This window comes from Urocitellus parryii, chromosome 8, assembly GCF_045843805.1.
Source record: "Urocitellus parryii isolate mUroPar1 chromosome 8, mUroPar1.hap1, whole genome shotgun sequence".
NCBI lineage: Eukaryota > Metazoa > Chordata > Mammalia > Rodentia > Sciuridae > Urocitellus > Urocitellus parryii.
In genome coordinates, this window is record NC_135538.1 from 133975731 (window position 1) to 133990030 (window position 14300).

At 38.8% G+C, this 14300-nt stretch overlaps 1 protein-coding gene across 1 annotated transcript in view; it reads left to right on the forward strand.

Annotated features, from left to right (window-relative positions):
• Positions 1 to 14300, forward strand: part of Ripk1 (receptor interacting serine/threonine kinase 1) — a 36789-nt gene that overhangs the window by 10168 nt on the left and 12321 nt on the right. Inside the window, exons 4-7 of the mRNA XM_077802039.1 lie at positions 1305 to 1442; positions 3303 to 3531; positions 5381 to 5530; positions 11040 to 11116. Of these exons, the coding sequence (XP_077658165.1) occupies positions 1305 to 1442; positions 3303 to 3531; positions 5381 to 5530; positions 11040 to 11116 (594 nt within the window). The remainder of the gene's footprint in view (positions 1 to 1304; positions 1443 to 3302; positions 3532 to 5380; positions 5531 to 11039; positions 11117 to 14300) is intronic.

The window sequence follows — 14300 nt, forward strand, 5'->3', positions numbered from 1 at the left end:
ATGTGAAGAATAGCAGGATGTGGCTACCTTTATAGCAAATATTCCCCCTTTTCTACCTTGTACCTCCACTCCATAACTGCCAAACAATAGGCCTCTCTCAAAAATACAAACATCTGTGAGAGGATAAAAGATGTCACTTATACACATTGTATTGTCCTTTGACCAGACTACTGTCCTTCTCCAAACGAGGTAAGGTGGACTGCTTGAAAGAAGTAGGCACTTTGATTGGGAGATAAGTCATTTGTCACAGGAGGCATTCTTTAGGATCATGCAATGATAAAGTGCATCAGTCAGAGCTCAGGAAGAAAGTTAGGAGGATCCAAGAGAGGAGCAGGAGAGGGGTGGGCAGGAAAGCAACTTTACTTGCTTGACTTTTTTTTTTTTTTTTTCCTAAACCTAAAATTGTACCAAAGAAGAAGGGAATGGATCTCATCTGCTTTTATGTGATGGTAACCCAACTAATGATGCTGTAGTTCAGCTACATTATGTGATAAATATGGTGTGAGGGGTAGACATGGAAATCTAATTCTGTCATTTAAATGTTTTTCCTGTTAACCAACAACCAGTGTACCTAGATTTTCAGTGTTTAGCAAAATTAAAATTCAGCTACTAAAATGAAACTAGAATTGTTTATACAAACATGATGTTGATATAACTGGAATATAACTTTAAGTAAGAGTGACCTGAGATTCTACAAACACCTAATTGGTCTGATACCAATTCAATAAATAGATATTAATTCACTTCAGCATAGTTTTAGAAACAATACATATTGCACATATTTTTACATGGTTGTAATCAGTGTGAACTTATTTCCTTATATTCTTTTTTTGTCTTTAACATTATTTTACATGCCCGTTTCCTTGACATTTTTCATGTAGTCAGTGCAGATAACAGTATCACATTACAGGTGTATGCCATAGAAAATGTTTGTACATATGTTATTCATTCAAATGGTCTAGGTGCCATTCTATGTACTGAAAATACAATCATAAATAATAATAATAACGTGATTTTGTTCACAAGGAATATAATCTTATAATATTTTTGAATGCTACAAGATTGACATTGAATTTTTGCTTTTACACTGATAAAATACGTCATCAATACCTTTTCTCCCTTGGAATGGAATCTTTAATAAAGGGGAACTTGTGTCACCATGACGGTAGTACTGCAGAGCATCTGGAGAGAAGAAACCTGGTGACTCAGTTCTCAGATTTAGTGCCACCACTCTTCAGTGGAATAGTGGCTCTGGTCGGTTTGATTACCTTGCCATTTCATAGACTTACTATCGCTTGTTTTAGACCAGTATCCCGCTCTCTGTCAAAGGAAGGATAATTGTGGAGACCATTGAAGGAATGTGTTACTTACATGGAGAAGGTGTCATACACAAGGACCTGAAGCCCGAAAATATCCTTGTTGATGATAATTTTCACATCAAGGTAAACTATAAGCTATAGGCTTCTAGAAGGTTGGGTAATTTTGGTTGAGTATTTTAAATTATAATTTTCCACTGAAAATCCATTTTTACAGATGGAAAAAGAAAATTGATTTTACAAAAATTAAGGTGAGGGGCTGGGGATATAGCTCAGTTGGTAGAGTGCTTGCTTTGCATGCACAAGGTCCTGCGTTCAATCAGTTCAAGCACTGCCAAAAAAAGAAAAGAAAAGAAAGAAAAAAAATTAAGGTGAAAGTAAAAAATAAAATAAAATAAGCTAAATTTCAAAGCAGAAAATTTTGATGCCCAAATGGCCATTTTGCTGCTGATAAAGGAAGACCTGGCTCAACATAATTGGCAGTGGTGCTGTCATGTGGCTTTACCAGGGATTAAAAGGACAGATGCAGATTTGATGGGATTGGGAGATAAGTGTAAGGATGTGACTAATGCCATTTTGGGAGTGGTGCAATTGATTGGAGTAGGCTAGAAAAACACTTTCCTAGGTTTTGTTTTTTTTTTTTTCCTCTGGTAGGTTTTGAGATATAACATTCAAGAGTTGCCCCCTTCACTCTAGAATGGGCCATCTGCCTCATCATTTTTCCAGGGAATCTATGTTGAGATTCCTTTCTGGAAATGCAGGGGAATCCAGAGGGGTACATGTGGAAAATCCTTAGAACTTCGATATGGCTAAGAGTCAGATCTGCAGCAAATCAACCATTTGGGCAGCAAAAACTTCTCTTTTGAAAAATAGCTGATTTAAAAGTATCTATTTCCTTTTGAAAATATTCTTTTCATTGTAGTAAAGGGAACAGAGAAAGGGAACCTTCTTTTATTCACTCACGAGCAAGATTTAACTACAGGAGCAACAGATCGAATTGGTTTTGGCAGCTGGAATCCAGGTGCAAGTACCTGGAAGAAGGGCTGAGGTTGTAGCTCAGTGGTAGAGAGTTTCCTAGCATGTGCAAGGCCCTGGGTTCAATTCCCAGAACCACACCAAAACAAAGAACCCGAAAGGGGAAGCAGCGTTATGGGAAGAACTCAGGACTTGCCTACAAGATTCTGTTCTAACCCTTTGTTCAAGTCTTGGACAGATTTTTTATTCTCATATCTTTAAATTCTTTCTTTAAATTAATAGCCTTTCTCTTATATTCTGGGTTAAAATCTGTGACTTTTAGATAATCACTTGTTGTCATTCATTCCCAAATGCTTGCTTGGATTCCTAGAGACAAAAATGGAACTGTCACTTTTGCTAGTTTATTCTGACGTTTTTGCTTGCCACTTCCTTCTTTGCTCTGTGTCTGACCTTGGTATTTTTCTCTGCTTTTCTTCTTGTTTTTTTTTTTTTTTTTTCCTCCTCCTCCTTCCCATATCATTTTTTCTTAGGTTCAGATACCCAACAAGATCACAGTCTTTATGCTCAGTGTGTCTTGATCCATGGAAACTTGCATCCAATGGGCCTCTGGACACCATTTGGGGAGATAGAAGGTGTAGTACCCATTCTCTATCAGCTACGTAAATCTGCTGAGAAGAAAGTAATGTTTTTCCACCCAGCCCTAGAAATAACTGAAAAAACATGCAGAATGAACCCAATTTGTTACTGTCATGTCAGGAATGCTTCTGCTTTCCCCTGCCCTTTTATTGCATAAGAATCAAGATACAGAATTTCATGTGAACATTTCTTGGGGAAGATTTTGCATGTCAGTGAGGAAACACATTTCTTTGAATGTGTTCACAAGCTATTTTAAACCTGCCCAATGTAACCATTTCTGTTCCTCACATCTGTTAGATAAATCCCAAATTGAAAGCCAAATCTGGGTTGCTTATAGACTTCACACAGTGATTGTGTTGGTTTGATCTTTTGCAGATAGCTGACCTCGGTGTTGCTTCCTTTAAGACGTGGAGCAAACTGACTAAAGAGAAACACAATGAGCAAAGGAAAGTGAACAGCAACTCTGTGAAAAATGGCGGCACCCTCTACTACATGGCCCCGGAGCACCTGAATGACATCAATGCCAAACCCACAGAGAAGTCAGATGTGTACAGCTTTGGCATAGTTCTTTGGGCAATATTTGCAAATAAGGAGCCATATGAGAGTAAGACGTTTGTAGAGGAGTGGGATTTTCTTATTAATCTAAATGATTATGTGAAATAATAGCCTTCAAGGAAATCAGTTAAGATTTATAATTTTTTGTTCATTTAATGGCAGTTTGTCCCACCGGACTTTGAGTTCCATGAGGGTTATATGCCACATCTGATTTAGTCACTGTCATTTCCTCAGCATCTACACACATACTGCCTAGAACACAGTAGGTACTTAGAAAATTTGTGTTCAGTGAATGAGTAATTCCATTTTAGGAATCCGAGATCTCAGATGAATAGGCACCTTGATAATGTATCTAACTTTTGGAAGTGCTATAAAATTTCTGGACTCTTCCTGGACAGAAAACTTGCTTATTTCTGCTTGTGAGGATTTACCATACTATTGGCATACATTTCATACTGACACTCATTCACTTTGCCCTTCATTCAAAATTAATTTTTTTTCCAGTACTTACTGTGGGTACTTTATTGAAAAAAATAAAGATGAGTAAGTTGGGGTTCATGCAAAAGAACAGATACGTAAGTGGTCATTCTTCCAGTTGAAGTATATAAACTAATGGACATTTTCCTATATATTCTTTCTGGATGATTATCAGCTTCTGTGGTTTAATATTGTTTCTTTGCTGATGCCTCTGAAATGTCTATCTCTGGCCCTTGCCTGGATATCCACCTGCCTGTTAGATCCATTACATACACCAAAAAGATCTCCAAAGCACATTCTCATAAACAGATCCACAGTTGTAAGTTCCTTTAGCTCACTCTAGCTTGGGTCCTCTTTGTATACTCAGAAAATGTCTTCACTGTTTGTCTGTTGAGGAGGTCACCAGCTACCTTAGAGTCACCTCAGACTCAACCTTGCCCCTTATCTCCCACATCCAGGAAGATCTCAAAGGCTGTAAATTTGAGGTGTATGTGTATGGTTTATACACACATACACACATGTGTGCGTGCGTGCACACACACATACACAAGTCAAAATACATCTTTAATCCATTCTTCTGTCACTACTAGCTTCTGTCTAGTTCAGACCCTTGTATTTCTGCCAAGGCTCCTGTGCTGTCCACCACTCAAATGGCAGCCAAAATAGTCATCTTAAAAGGCAAACACAACCATTTCATTCCCCTATTTAAAATCCTTCCAAAATTTTTCATGGCCTTTAGGATTAAGCTCAGATTCCTCAGTATGGAATATGAGGCCCTTTGTAATCTGACCTTTGCCTCTCCCTCCTTTGTCAGTATGCCCAGTTTTACCAAACTAGTAATTTCTGGGCTGCATCATGATTTTTGTTAACTACCCCCCTACCCCCAGTCTCTTCATTCTCCTTCTCGGGCCTGGAATCATCCTCCATAAATGGGCCCTCCTTCCCCATTTACCTGGATAACTCCTGCTTATTTTTCTGGACTTAGCAAAATGCCAGACTTTCTGATCTAGCCATGATTTCGTTACCAGAGCCCCTTGTACTTCTATATCAACTTTCACTCTATATTTTAAGTCACTGTCATTAAACGAGCTTCCTAAAGGTGAGGGCTGTCCTGTGTTTGCATTTGTATTAAAATCTGAGAACTGTCATTGGCTTTACACATAAAATCCATTTGTTTTACCAGAAAGCAGCCTTTGTTTTGAATTTTGTCCTTTATCTTCAGAAACTAAATTGTTGTTTGATCATCTCTATGATGGAATATGTCAGCTTGTCACAAGGTCATTCCACCTCTACAGAACAAGGCTGCTATTCTAAAAGTTTACTAGATAGAGACAAATTTGTGTTATTATCCAAGTTCTGTCATCTTAGTGCCTGAAAGCAGGACCCAAAAGTCTTAACCAAAGATCCTCTTTGTCTTATAGATGCTATCTGTGCAGAGCAACTTTTAATATGCATAAAATCTGGGAACAGGCCAAATGTGGAAGACATCATTGAGCACTGCCCAAAGGAGATCATCAGCCTCATGGAGCTCTGCTGGGAGACGAACCCAGAAGTTCGACCAACATTTCCTAGTAAGAGCATCTTTTGTGACTATGCAGGATATATTCCCCCACATTGATTTTCCTAAGATAATATAAGGAATATGGTTTGAGTCCTCAGAAAACCAAGTAACACTTGTAGTTTTACGCTGACTTCCTAGGATGTATATTCCTGAAAAGTTTGGTAGAATTCTCCCATAAAACTTTCTGGACCTGGAGATTTTTGTTTGTGTTTGGGGTGGGGGCTTAGTTTTTAAACTATGAAGTCAGAGCAGAATACATCAGACACTAGAAAGGCAATATGTCAATCAATGGAAGGGTAACTGATGTGATACAGCAATCTGTATACGGGATAAAATTGGGAGTTCATAACTCATTTGAATCAAACTGTGAAATATGATGTATGAGGAACTATGTAATGTTTTGAACGACCAACAATAAAAAAAAAAAAAAAAAAAAAAAACAATAAACTATGAAGTCAGTTTTCTTTAAGGACTATTCAAAAGATCTGTGTCATATTAGGGCAGTTGTGGTAGTTTATATTTTTTGAGCAAGTGGTTCACTTCTTCTAAGTTATCAAGTTTATGTATAAAGTTGATTTTAGTATCTTTTATATTTTTGATGCCTGCAGAATCTAGTGATAACTTCTTTTTCATTCCAGATATTAGTAATTCATGTCTTCTTTTTTTCATTTCTGGTAGATTTTTATCAATTTTATTAATCTTTATAAAGATTTAGTTTTAGCTTCATTAATTTTTTTTTCTGTTTTCTAATTCATTGGTTTCTATTCTTTATTATTTCCTTCCTTATGCTCAGTTTGTATTTATTTTGCAAGTTCTTGAGATTATTGATTTGAGACCATTTTTTCTTTTCTAATGTGTATATTTATTGCTATAAATTTCCCTCTTAGCCCGGTTTTAGTTGTGCCCCAGAATTTTTGACATGTATTTTCATTTTCATTCAACTTCTCATATCTTTTTTTTTTTTTCATTGATCTTGAGACTTTCTCTTTGACCCATGTGTTATTTAGATGTGAGTTGTTTAGTCTCTTGAGTTTGGAGATTTTCTTGTCATCTCCCTATTACTGATTTCTGGCTTGACTCCATTGTGGTCAGAGAACACATTCTGTGTGTTTTAGTACTCTCAAATTTGTTCAGATTTGTTCTATGAGTCAGGCTGTAGTCTGTCTTAGTACATGTTCTCTGAGCACTTGAGGAGACTACTTGAGTAGAATGGTCTTTAAATTAAATTAAATCCTGTTGGTCGAGGGTGTTGTGTTCTTAATCTTTGATGATTTTCTCTCTACTTGTTCTTTGAATATTAAGGGGGGTATTTAAATTTCCAACTGTAATTGTGAACTTGTCTATTTCTATGTTTAGTTCTGTCCTTCTTTGCTTTTCATATTTTGCATTGCAATTGCTGTCTTCTTAGAGGGTTGATAATTTTGTTTGCTCTGAAGTCTACTTTATTAGAGATTAATAGAGCCATTCTGCTTTCCCTTTGATTAATATATCTTTTCCATCCTTTCACTTTAAGATGCCTTTGACATTATGTGTCAAGTGAATTTCTTCTGACAAATTATAGTTGGGTCATTGTTTTTTAAGTGTCTTCTTTTAATTGATGTACTTAGACCATTTACATTCAATGTAATGAGCAGTCTGTTAGGGCTCTAGTCTGCCATTTCATTTTGTCATCTGTTTGTTCTTAATGTTTTTCATTCCCATTTTTCATGTTAGTCAACTTTCCATTACCATAACAAAATATCTGAGACAATCATCTTATAAAAGGGAAAGGTTTATTTTGGCTCACAGTTTTACAGGTTTCAGTTTGCGGTTGGTTGTCCCCTTTGTTTTTGGGCCTGTGACAAGGCAGCAAATCTTGGCAGGTAACACAGGTAATAAAACTGTTCACCTCGTAGCTGGGATTCGTAAGAGAGTGGAGAAGGAAGAGCCAGGTTCTGACATTCCCTTGAAGGATATGCCCTCAGTGACCTAACTTGCTTCCACTAGACCTCACTTTCTGAAGGCTTCACATCTCCCCCAACAGCACCACAGGTCAAGGACTGTGCCTATAAAAAATGGACCTTTCAAGGACATGAAGATCTAAACTACAACATTTTTCCCACCTTCTTGGGGTGTTTGAACACATGTTAAAATTCCACTTTGATTCATCTACAGTGTTTTTGTTGTATTTCTATGTGTGGTTTTTTAAATGGATATGCCAGTTATTACATTACCTATATATAATATATCAGGCTACTAATGGTGTCACTTCCCCAGTTTGAATGTAGTGTAGGAACCTTAATGTCCCTTACTTCCCTTTACTTTCTCCTGTATATAATCTTGAATATTTCCCTTCATAGGTTTAGAACCCAACAGTAGATGGTGCTGTCATTTTGCTTTAATTGTCATAATTTAGAAAATTCAAGAGGAGAAGGAAAGTTTATTGTATTTACCCATTGTTTTGATTATTGTGTTGTGGTGTTCTTATTTTGATACCAAATGTGTCACCAACTGAGTGTCCTAAAATTGACTACGCATAGCTGTCATCAGACTCCACAGGTTTAAAGGCTTAGTTCCATATGACTCGTCACTTCAAATAGGGTACCCAGGCTATCCACACTTTTGCTCAGATGAGTACAAATTCAGGTGTTCCCATGACTTCTACCTAGGTATGATAATTCATTAGAAAGTTTTACAGAACCTAGGAAAATTCTTATTTTTATTATGTATTAAACTCAAAAACACCCAAATGGAAGAGTTATATAAACCAAGATATGGCAGAGTGTGTGTGTGTGTGTGTGTGTGTGTGTGTGTGTGTGCGCGCTCGCGCGCTCACACACACACACACACATGGGGCTTTATTACTGTCCTCAGGCACACACACCCTTCCAGCTCTTCTATATGTTCATCAATCCAGAAACTCTTTGGACCCCATCATTTATGGTTCTCACAGAACTTCTATTACGTAGGCATAATAGATTAAATCATTGGTCTTTAGGAATTGAACTTAATCTTATCCCTCTCCTCTTCTTGCAGTTCAAAAGGTGGTGCCAAAAGTTTCGCCTCTAATCATGGCTTAATCTTTCTGCTTACCAGTCCCTGTTTTGAAGTTATCTACCCAACTCCATTGCTCACCCATCCTCCTTATTACTTTAGGAGATTCCAAGTATTTCAGGAACTACCTGTCAGGAACCAAATCAGAGACAAAAGCCAAATCTTTATTTTTTTAGTATACTATGTGTGTATTTCTGGTTTTTCAAGGTGTCATCTTTTATCAATTGCTGTCTGTTTGGAGAACTTCCTCAAGCTATTCTCATAGGGTAATAAATTCTCTTCCTCTTCCTCTGAGAAGGTCTGAATCTTCCTATGATTTCTGATGGATATTTTTGCTGGGTGTAGGATTCTGGGTTGACAGTTCTTTTCTTTTCACACTTGAAAAATATTGTAGCCTCCATGGTTTCCATTGAAAATCATGTCATTCTAATTGTGTGAAGTGTTTTTCCTTATAGGTATTATTTTCCGTTGTACTTCTCTCTGACTGCTTTCAAGATTTTGTCTTTGTCTTTTTTTTCCACAAGTTTAGCTACATTTTTCTTGGTGTGGATTAACTTGGGTTTTTTCAGCTTCAGTTTTGCTTCGATTCTTGAAATTATATGTTTATGCCTAGACATAAGTGGGAATCTTTCAGCCATTATTTCTTTGAGTGCTTTTTTCAACTGTATTGTCAAGAAACTGTGTTTCTTGAACTCTGATAACATAAAAACTAAATCTTTTGTTATGGCGCTGCAGGTCCCTGAGGCTCTACATTTTTTTTCCCCCTCAATTAATTTCTTCTCCCTTGTTCAGATTGGGCAGTTCTGTCATTTCATCTTCCAGTTAACTGCTTTTTCTCTGTCATCTCCATTTTGCTTTTAAGTCCATCTAGGAGCTTTTTATTTTGCTGTGTGTGTGTGTGTGTACGCATGCACTTTCGCACGTGAATACATGTTGGGAACTGAACCCAGTCTTAAGTATGCTAAGCATGTGCTGTACCCTCAACCCCATTCTGTATTTCTTTGCTGAGACTTTGTATTCCATTTGTTTCAAGCAGGTTCTGAATTCCTATTGAAGAACTATTTTTATCGTGGCTGTTTTAAAAATCTTTGCCAGTTGTACCAACATCTCTGTGTTGGAACCTGTTGCCTTTTCTTACTCTAGTTTGGAATTTTTCTGGTTCATAGTGTAATGTATGATTTCTCTGAAACGTATATATTTTACTATATTATAAGATTCTGCATATTCTTTAAGCCTTCTGTTTTAGCTGATTTTTTCCTGACTCTGCTTTGGCAGGTGCCACTTTACTAATACCAGGTAGAGGTAGAAGTCCAAGTTCTCTGCTCAGACCCCATTGACACCCAAAGCAGGGTCTTCTTTACACTGTTGGTCATTGCCTCGCGTTGTGGCAGAGTCTACATGGTCTCCACAACCACTGCAATCAAAGTGCATCATCACCACTGGACAACAGTGGAAGTCCCAAGTCTTTGACAGGCTTCCTTGATACTTACCCAACAAGGTGGAGAAGAGGCATCCTGTTAGGCTCTGTGTGGTACAAGTCCAAGTTACCCTTGTGGTGTCTGGACACCAAGAGAATGGAAGGCTCATTGTCAGCTAACAGGCAGCACCATCCTATCTTCCTATTTGACTTTCTCTAACCTCACCCTGGTGGGAGTACTGGGGTGCCTTGTCACTATCCCACAAGGTTGCAAGTCTAGGCTTTCTACTTGGCCTTCGCTTATGTGGGTGGAGGTGGAATTATAGTTTTTTTCTGGGGTCGTTAGCTTCAACAAAGTAATTATTGATCAAATTGATCAAACATTTTCTACTGGTAGGCTACCCCTTGCTTAATGCTATATTGAGAAAGATTAGGCTGTTGTTGCTGCTGCTGCTGCTGCTGTTATTGTCTGTGTGCTTGTTGATGTTTCTTGGTTGTTAGTCTTTCAGATCCAACTGTTGTTTATGAGCAAAGAGAAAATCCAGTGAACTCATTACCATGTATGTGTTTTCTCAGCCATGAGGTCCCTAGTCAAACTGCCTTCCTTTTTCCTCCTTCCAAAGGATCCATATATTTATTTGATACATAATATCTTTCAAATGATTCATATATTTATTTGATACATAATATCTAATATCTAATCCTTTATTCCCAATCCTTATTCTGAGTATGCCATCCTATCATAAATCTGATGCTAGAGGGAAGGAAACAGAGTTCACTCATCCTTGTCCACTTGGTGATTAACTCACACCATTAGGGCTTTTGCTGCAGCCAGAGCAGGTGTACTCTGTGAGACAGAAGCTCTTGGTTTCTGGTATTTTCTAACTCTTCTCCTGTCTGCTGGTATGTAGTCTTGTTAGTCAATCAGAGTCAGTGATTTGGAGTTTAAATTTTTATCTTACTGCTTTGTCCACAGATTGAGGTAAGATATTCAAAGACAATATATTGCTAATATTTTAATTTTATTTTAGAAAATTAAGAAATTTAAAGGACTATTTTTTTCATATAGGCATTGAAGAAAAATTTAGGCCTTTTTATGTAAGTCAGTTTGAAGAATATGTAGAAGAGGATGTGGAGAGTTTAAAGGTAGGTAATATAGCAGATACTCAAAATATTCACATGTCAATGTCTACATTCTCAGTCATGAAAACCAAAGCAGTGTAAATTGGTACTGAGATTTGAGGTAAACTAGCTTGGTGAACACAAAACAAATTAACACTTGTAATGCAAATATCATATGTTGGCAAAGTGGACTCATTCCTCCATTATACTCATTAAATGAGAGAAAATACTTATAGCAATATGAAAACAAAAACACAGTGTCACTGGAAAATACATGGATCAGCCATTTTGAGGAATTCTTATAAAACAAAGACAGCAGGATTTTATATGCTAATTTTGGACGAGGGGAAGAATAATAACCTAAAACATTGCTGAGGAAGAAGTACTAGCGGAGCAGATGGACACTGATAAGGAGTCATTTGGGAACCACATTTACGCTATCTAGAAGAATTGGCTCCTCCCTGTGCTTCCTTGTACTTAGTAACAGAGGACAGTGGCATCTAAGGCTGAAGCCATCGTTTTGGTGTCCAGGGTCAGATAGGTACACCAAAGCCCAGTTATCAGCTAACCAACTAAGAGGAATAGAGACCTTCCTCACTTTTACACTCATAAATCAAACTACTGCCGTACACCCAAAGTCATGAAAAGGAGACTTCAAAAAGTAAACCAGGCAAGCAAATAGAGATTTCAGAATTAAAAAAAAAAAAATCAGACAATAATTGCCCACCCTTTGAGGGATTCCCTACAATGTAAAAGAGATGTATCCAGTGCAAAGCAAGAAGCATCAAAGGGACATCAGTAAAGATAAACACTAAGGCAAAAAAGCATTACCTCAACCATCAGAAAGATTTCAAAATACTCCCAAAAAGAGGCTCCAGGGAGGGGACTCCAAGTAGAGACTCTGGAGAGAGAAGCCCTGGAGGAGAAAGAAGATGAGGACAGTGAAGATATTGTGAACCCCTCACCAATGGAAAGTGAGACTCCCGGGTCCTGCCACCCCTAACCTGTCAGTTCTAATACTGAGGATGTAACCAAGAGGAAGAACCATAATTTCTTGGAGTGCAAAAGACAGAATGACCTCTGCTCATGGTTCTTAACCCTGAGGGCCCAGGTACCCACCCTGGCCAGCTGCTCTGAGGCCCCCAGAGTGGTGATTCTGAGCAAAGCCTTGGAATACTTGCAAGCCCTGGTGGGGGGTGGGCGGTAAAAAGAGGATGGATACAGAAAAAATGCAGCTCCACTGCCAGCAGCAGCAATTGCAGAAAAGAATCACGTTCCTCAGTGGGCTACTAACTGACCAAAAAGCCTGACTCTTCTGTCTTAGAAAGACAGTTTATTTTTTTCCTCACTTTCCCCCTTAATAATTTGCCCATTTTGGTTATAGTGGTGCTGTCTGAACAGTAGATCCCAAAATGCATTACAGCCAGTGCACACACAGTTAAGGGCTTACATTCTTGGAAACTTTGAAACCCACCTCTCCCTCTTTCCTGACTCTTGGGAGTGCTGTGTCCTCTCTGGCGCCTTTGGCATCTTAGCAGACAGCTGACTGAGGAGGCTTGGGGTCTGCTTAGCTCACTAGCTCTGAAGAAAAGGCTGACAGATCCTATGTAACAGGTGGCGGACGAGGGTGTGGGGGCTCCAGGCTGCATGAAATCTCACACTCTGCAGGAGCTTTAGGCTAGGAAAGGATGCTTCCACTGGTGTCTCTGGGGGTGATGCAGAGACAGCTGGGCCTGGATGCTCTCCCTGAAGCTCCTTTTTTCCAGGAGACACCCAAGATATCTTAGGTGAAGGCAAGCTCACAGACTGGAACAACACAGACCATTAACTCACTGTCAGACCCTTGACCTGAGGAGTGCAAACCTTTAATATACATTATGATGTTAGGTGACACCCCACCCCACTGTGAATGCCCAGACCCTGAGAAACATTTAAAGAGCTTGACCTATTAGATTCTTTGTGTTAGAGCCCTTTGGGCCCTCTCCTCTAAGGGAGGAACAGTTATGTCCTTACAAGGGACTTTTTTTTTTTTTTTTTTGGCTCATTCTGCCTTTGTTATGCAGTGGGCTCTACAGTGCTCCTTCCCAAGATCAGAAATATTTCCCCAAGAAACAGGAAAATGGATCCTGGTTTGGGGCTTAGGGAAGGCTTGGAATCCTGGCTGATGAACTTGTTCTGTGTCCAGGTGTTTTCCAAGGGGCATTTGAGGCTTGTCTTTGGATTTTTTCTCAAGGCAGGTATAAGGCACCTCAGAAGGAAGCACTGTGTAACTCTTCCTCTTCCTATCTGCCTCTCATCTCAATCTTTGACTCTGTTTGAAGTTCTACTGGAACCCTGCAAACCTGTCCTCATGCAACTGCAAGGAGCTTGCTGGCTCTATAACCACTAGCCTCATTCTCTGCCAGTCTAACGTGAGTCAAGACCCCTTTCCCAGATCCTGGCCTTACTGAGGTTCTGGGGAGAGCCACTGAGACTCATCCAGTGCTCCAGGGTCTTAAAAGCGCCACAGGAGCTCTGTTTAGCCACCCATGATGGATTTTGCCCCAGTTGGATTCTGTATGTAGCTCCTAGTAGAATCCAGGTGCAGCCTCCAATCTGGGAAAGTCGCCCAAACCAGCAAGTATTATGTTAAGGAACCCCTAATCCTATCCTGGAAGAAGGGTCAGCTCCTCTGTTGCCTTCTAGCTCCTGGTTTGGAAGTGGAAGAGCAGGAAAGGAAAGCACCGTCTGTGGCTCTGTAAAACCAGCTGTTACTTCCAAATCTGTTGCCCACAGTAGTTTCTTTCTAAATGTGCTTCCAGGCCTCACAACCCCAGGGGAAGTTTTGGAATTGGCACTCTACTTTCTGGAGCCAGATTTTCGGGAGCCAAAATACTTCTGGAATTGTCTTGAGAGGACAGATGCGGAATAGGTTATTGATGTCTCAGATGAATAGCTTGTGTTTTATAAGCTACGGCTGGGTATTATTCTGTGTTGTTCAAGTCCGTGAGCTTGCCGTCATCTAAGATATCTTTTATACTATATTTTTGTATGTATTTTATAAAGTACTATTAACTGTTTCTGTACAAGGAAAACCTCCTGGACAATTCAGTGGCAAAGATTTGATTTTATTTTGAAAGGCAAGTTGACCTGAAATTTTATCTTTAGTTGTGATTGCCTGATTTTAAACTGTTGACTTTGTGACATATTTTAATAAAAGATTTCTCAA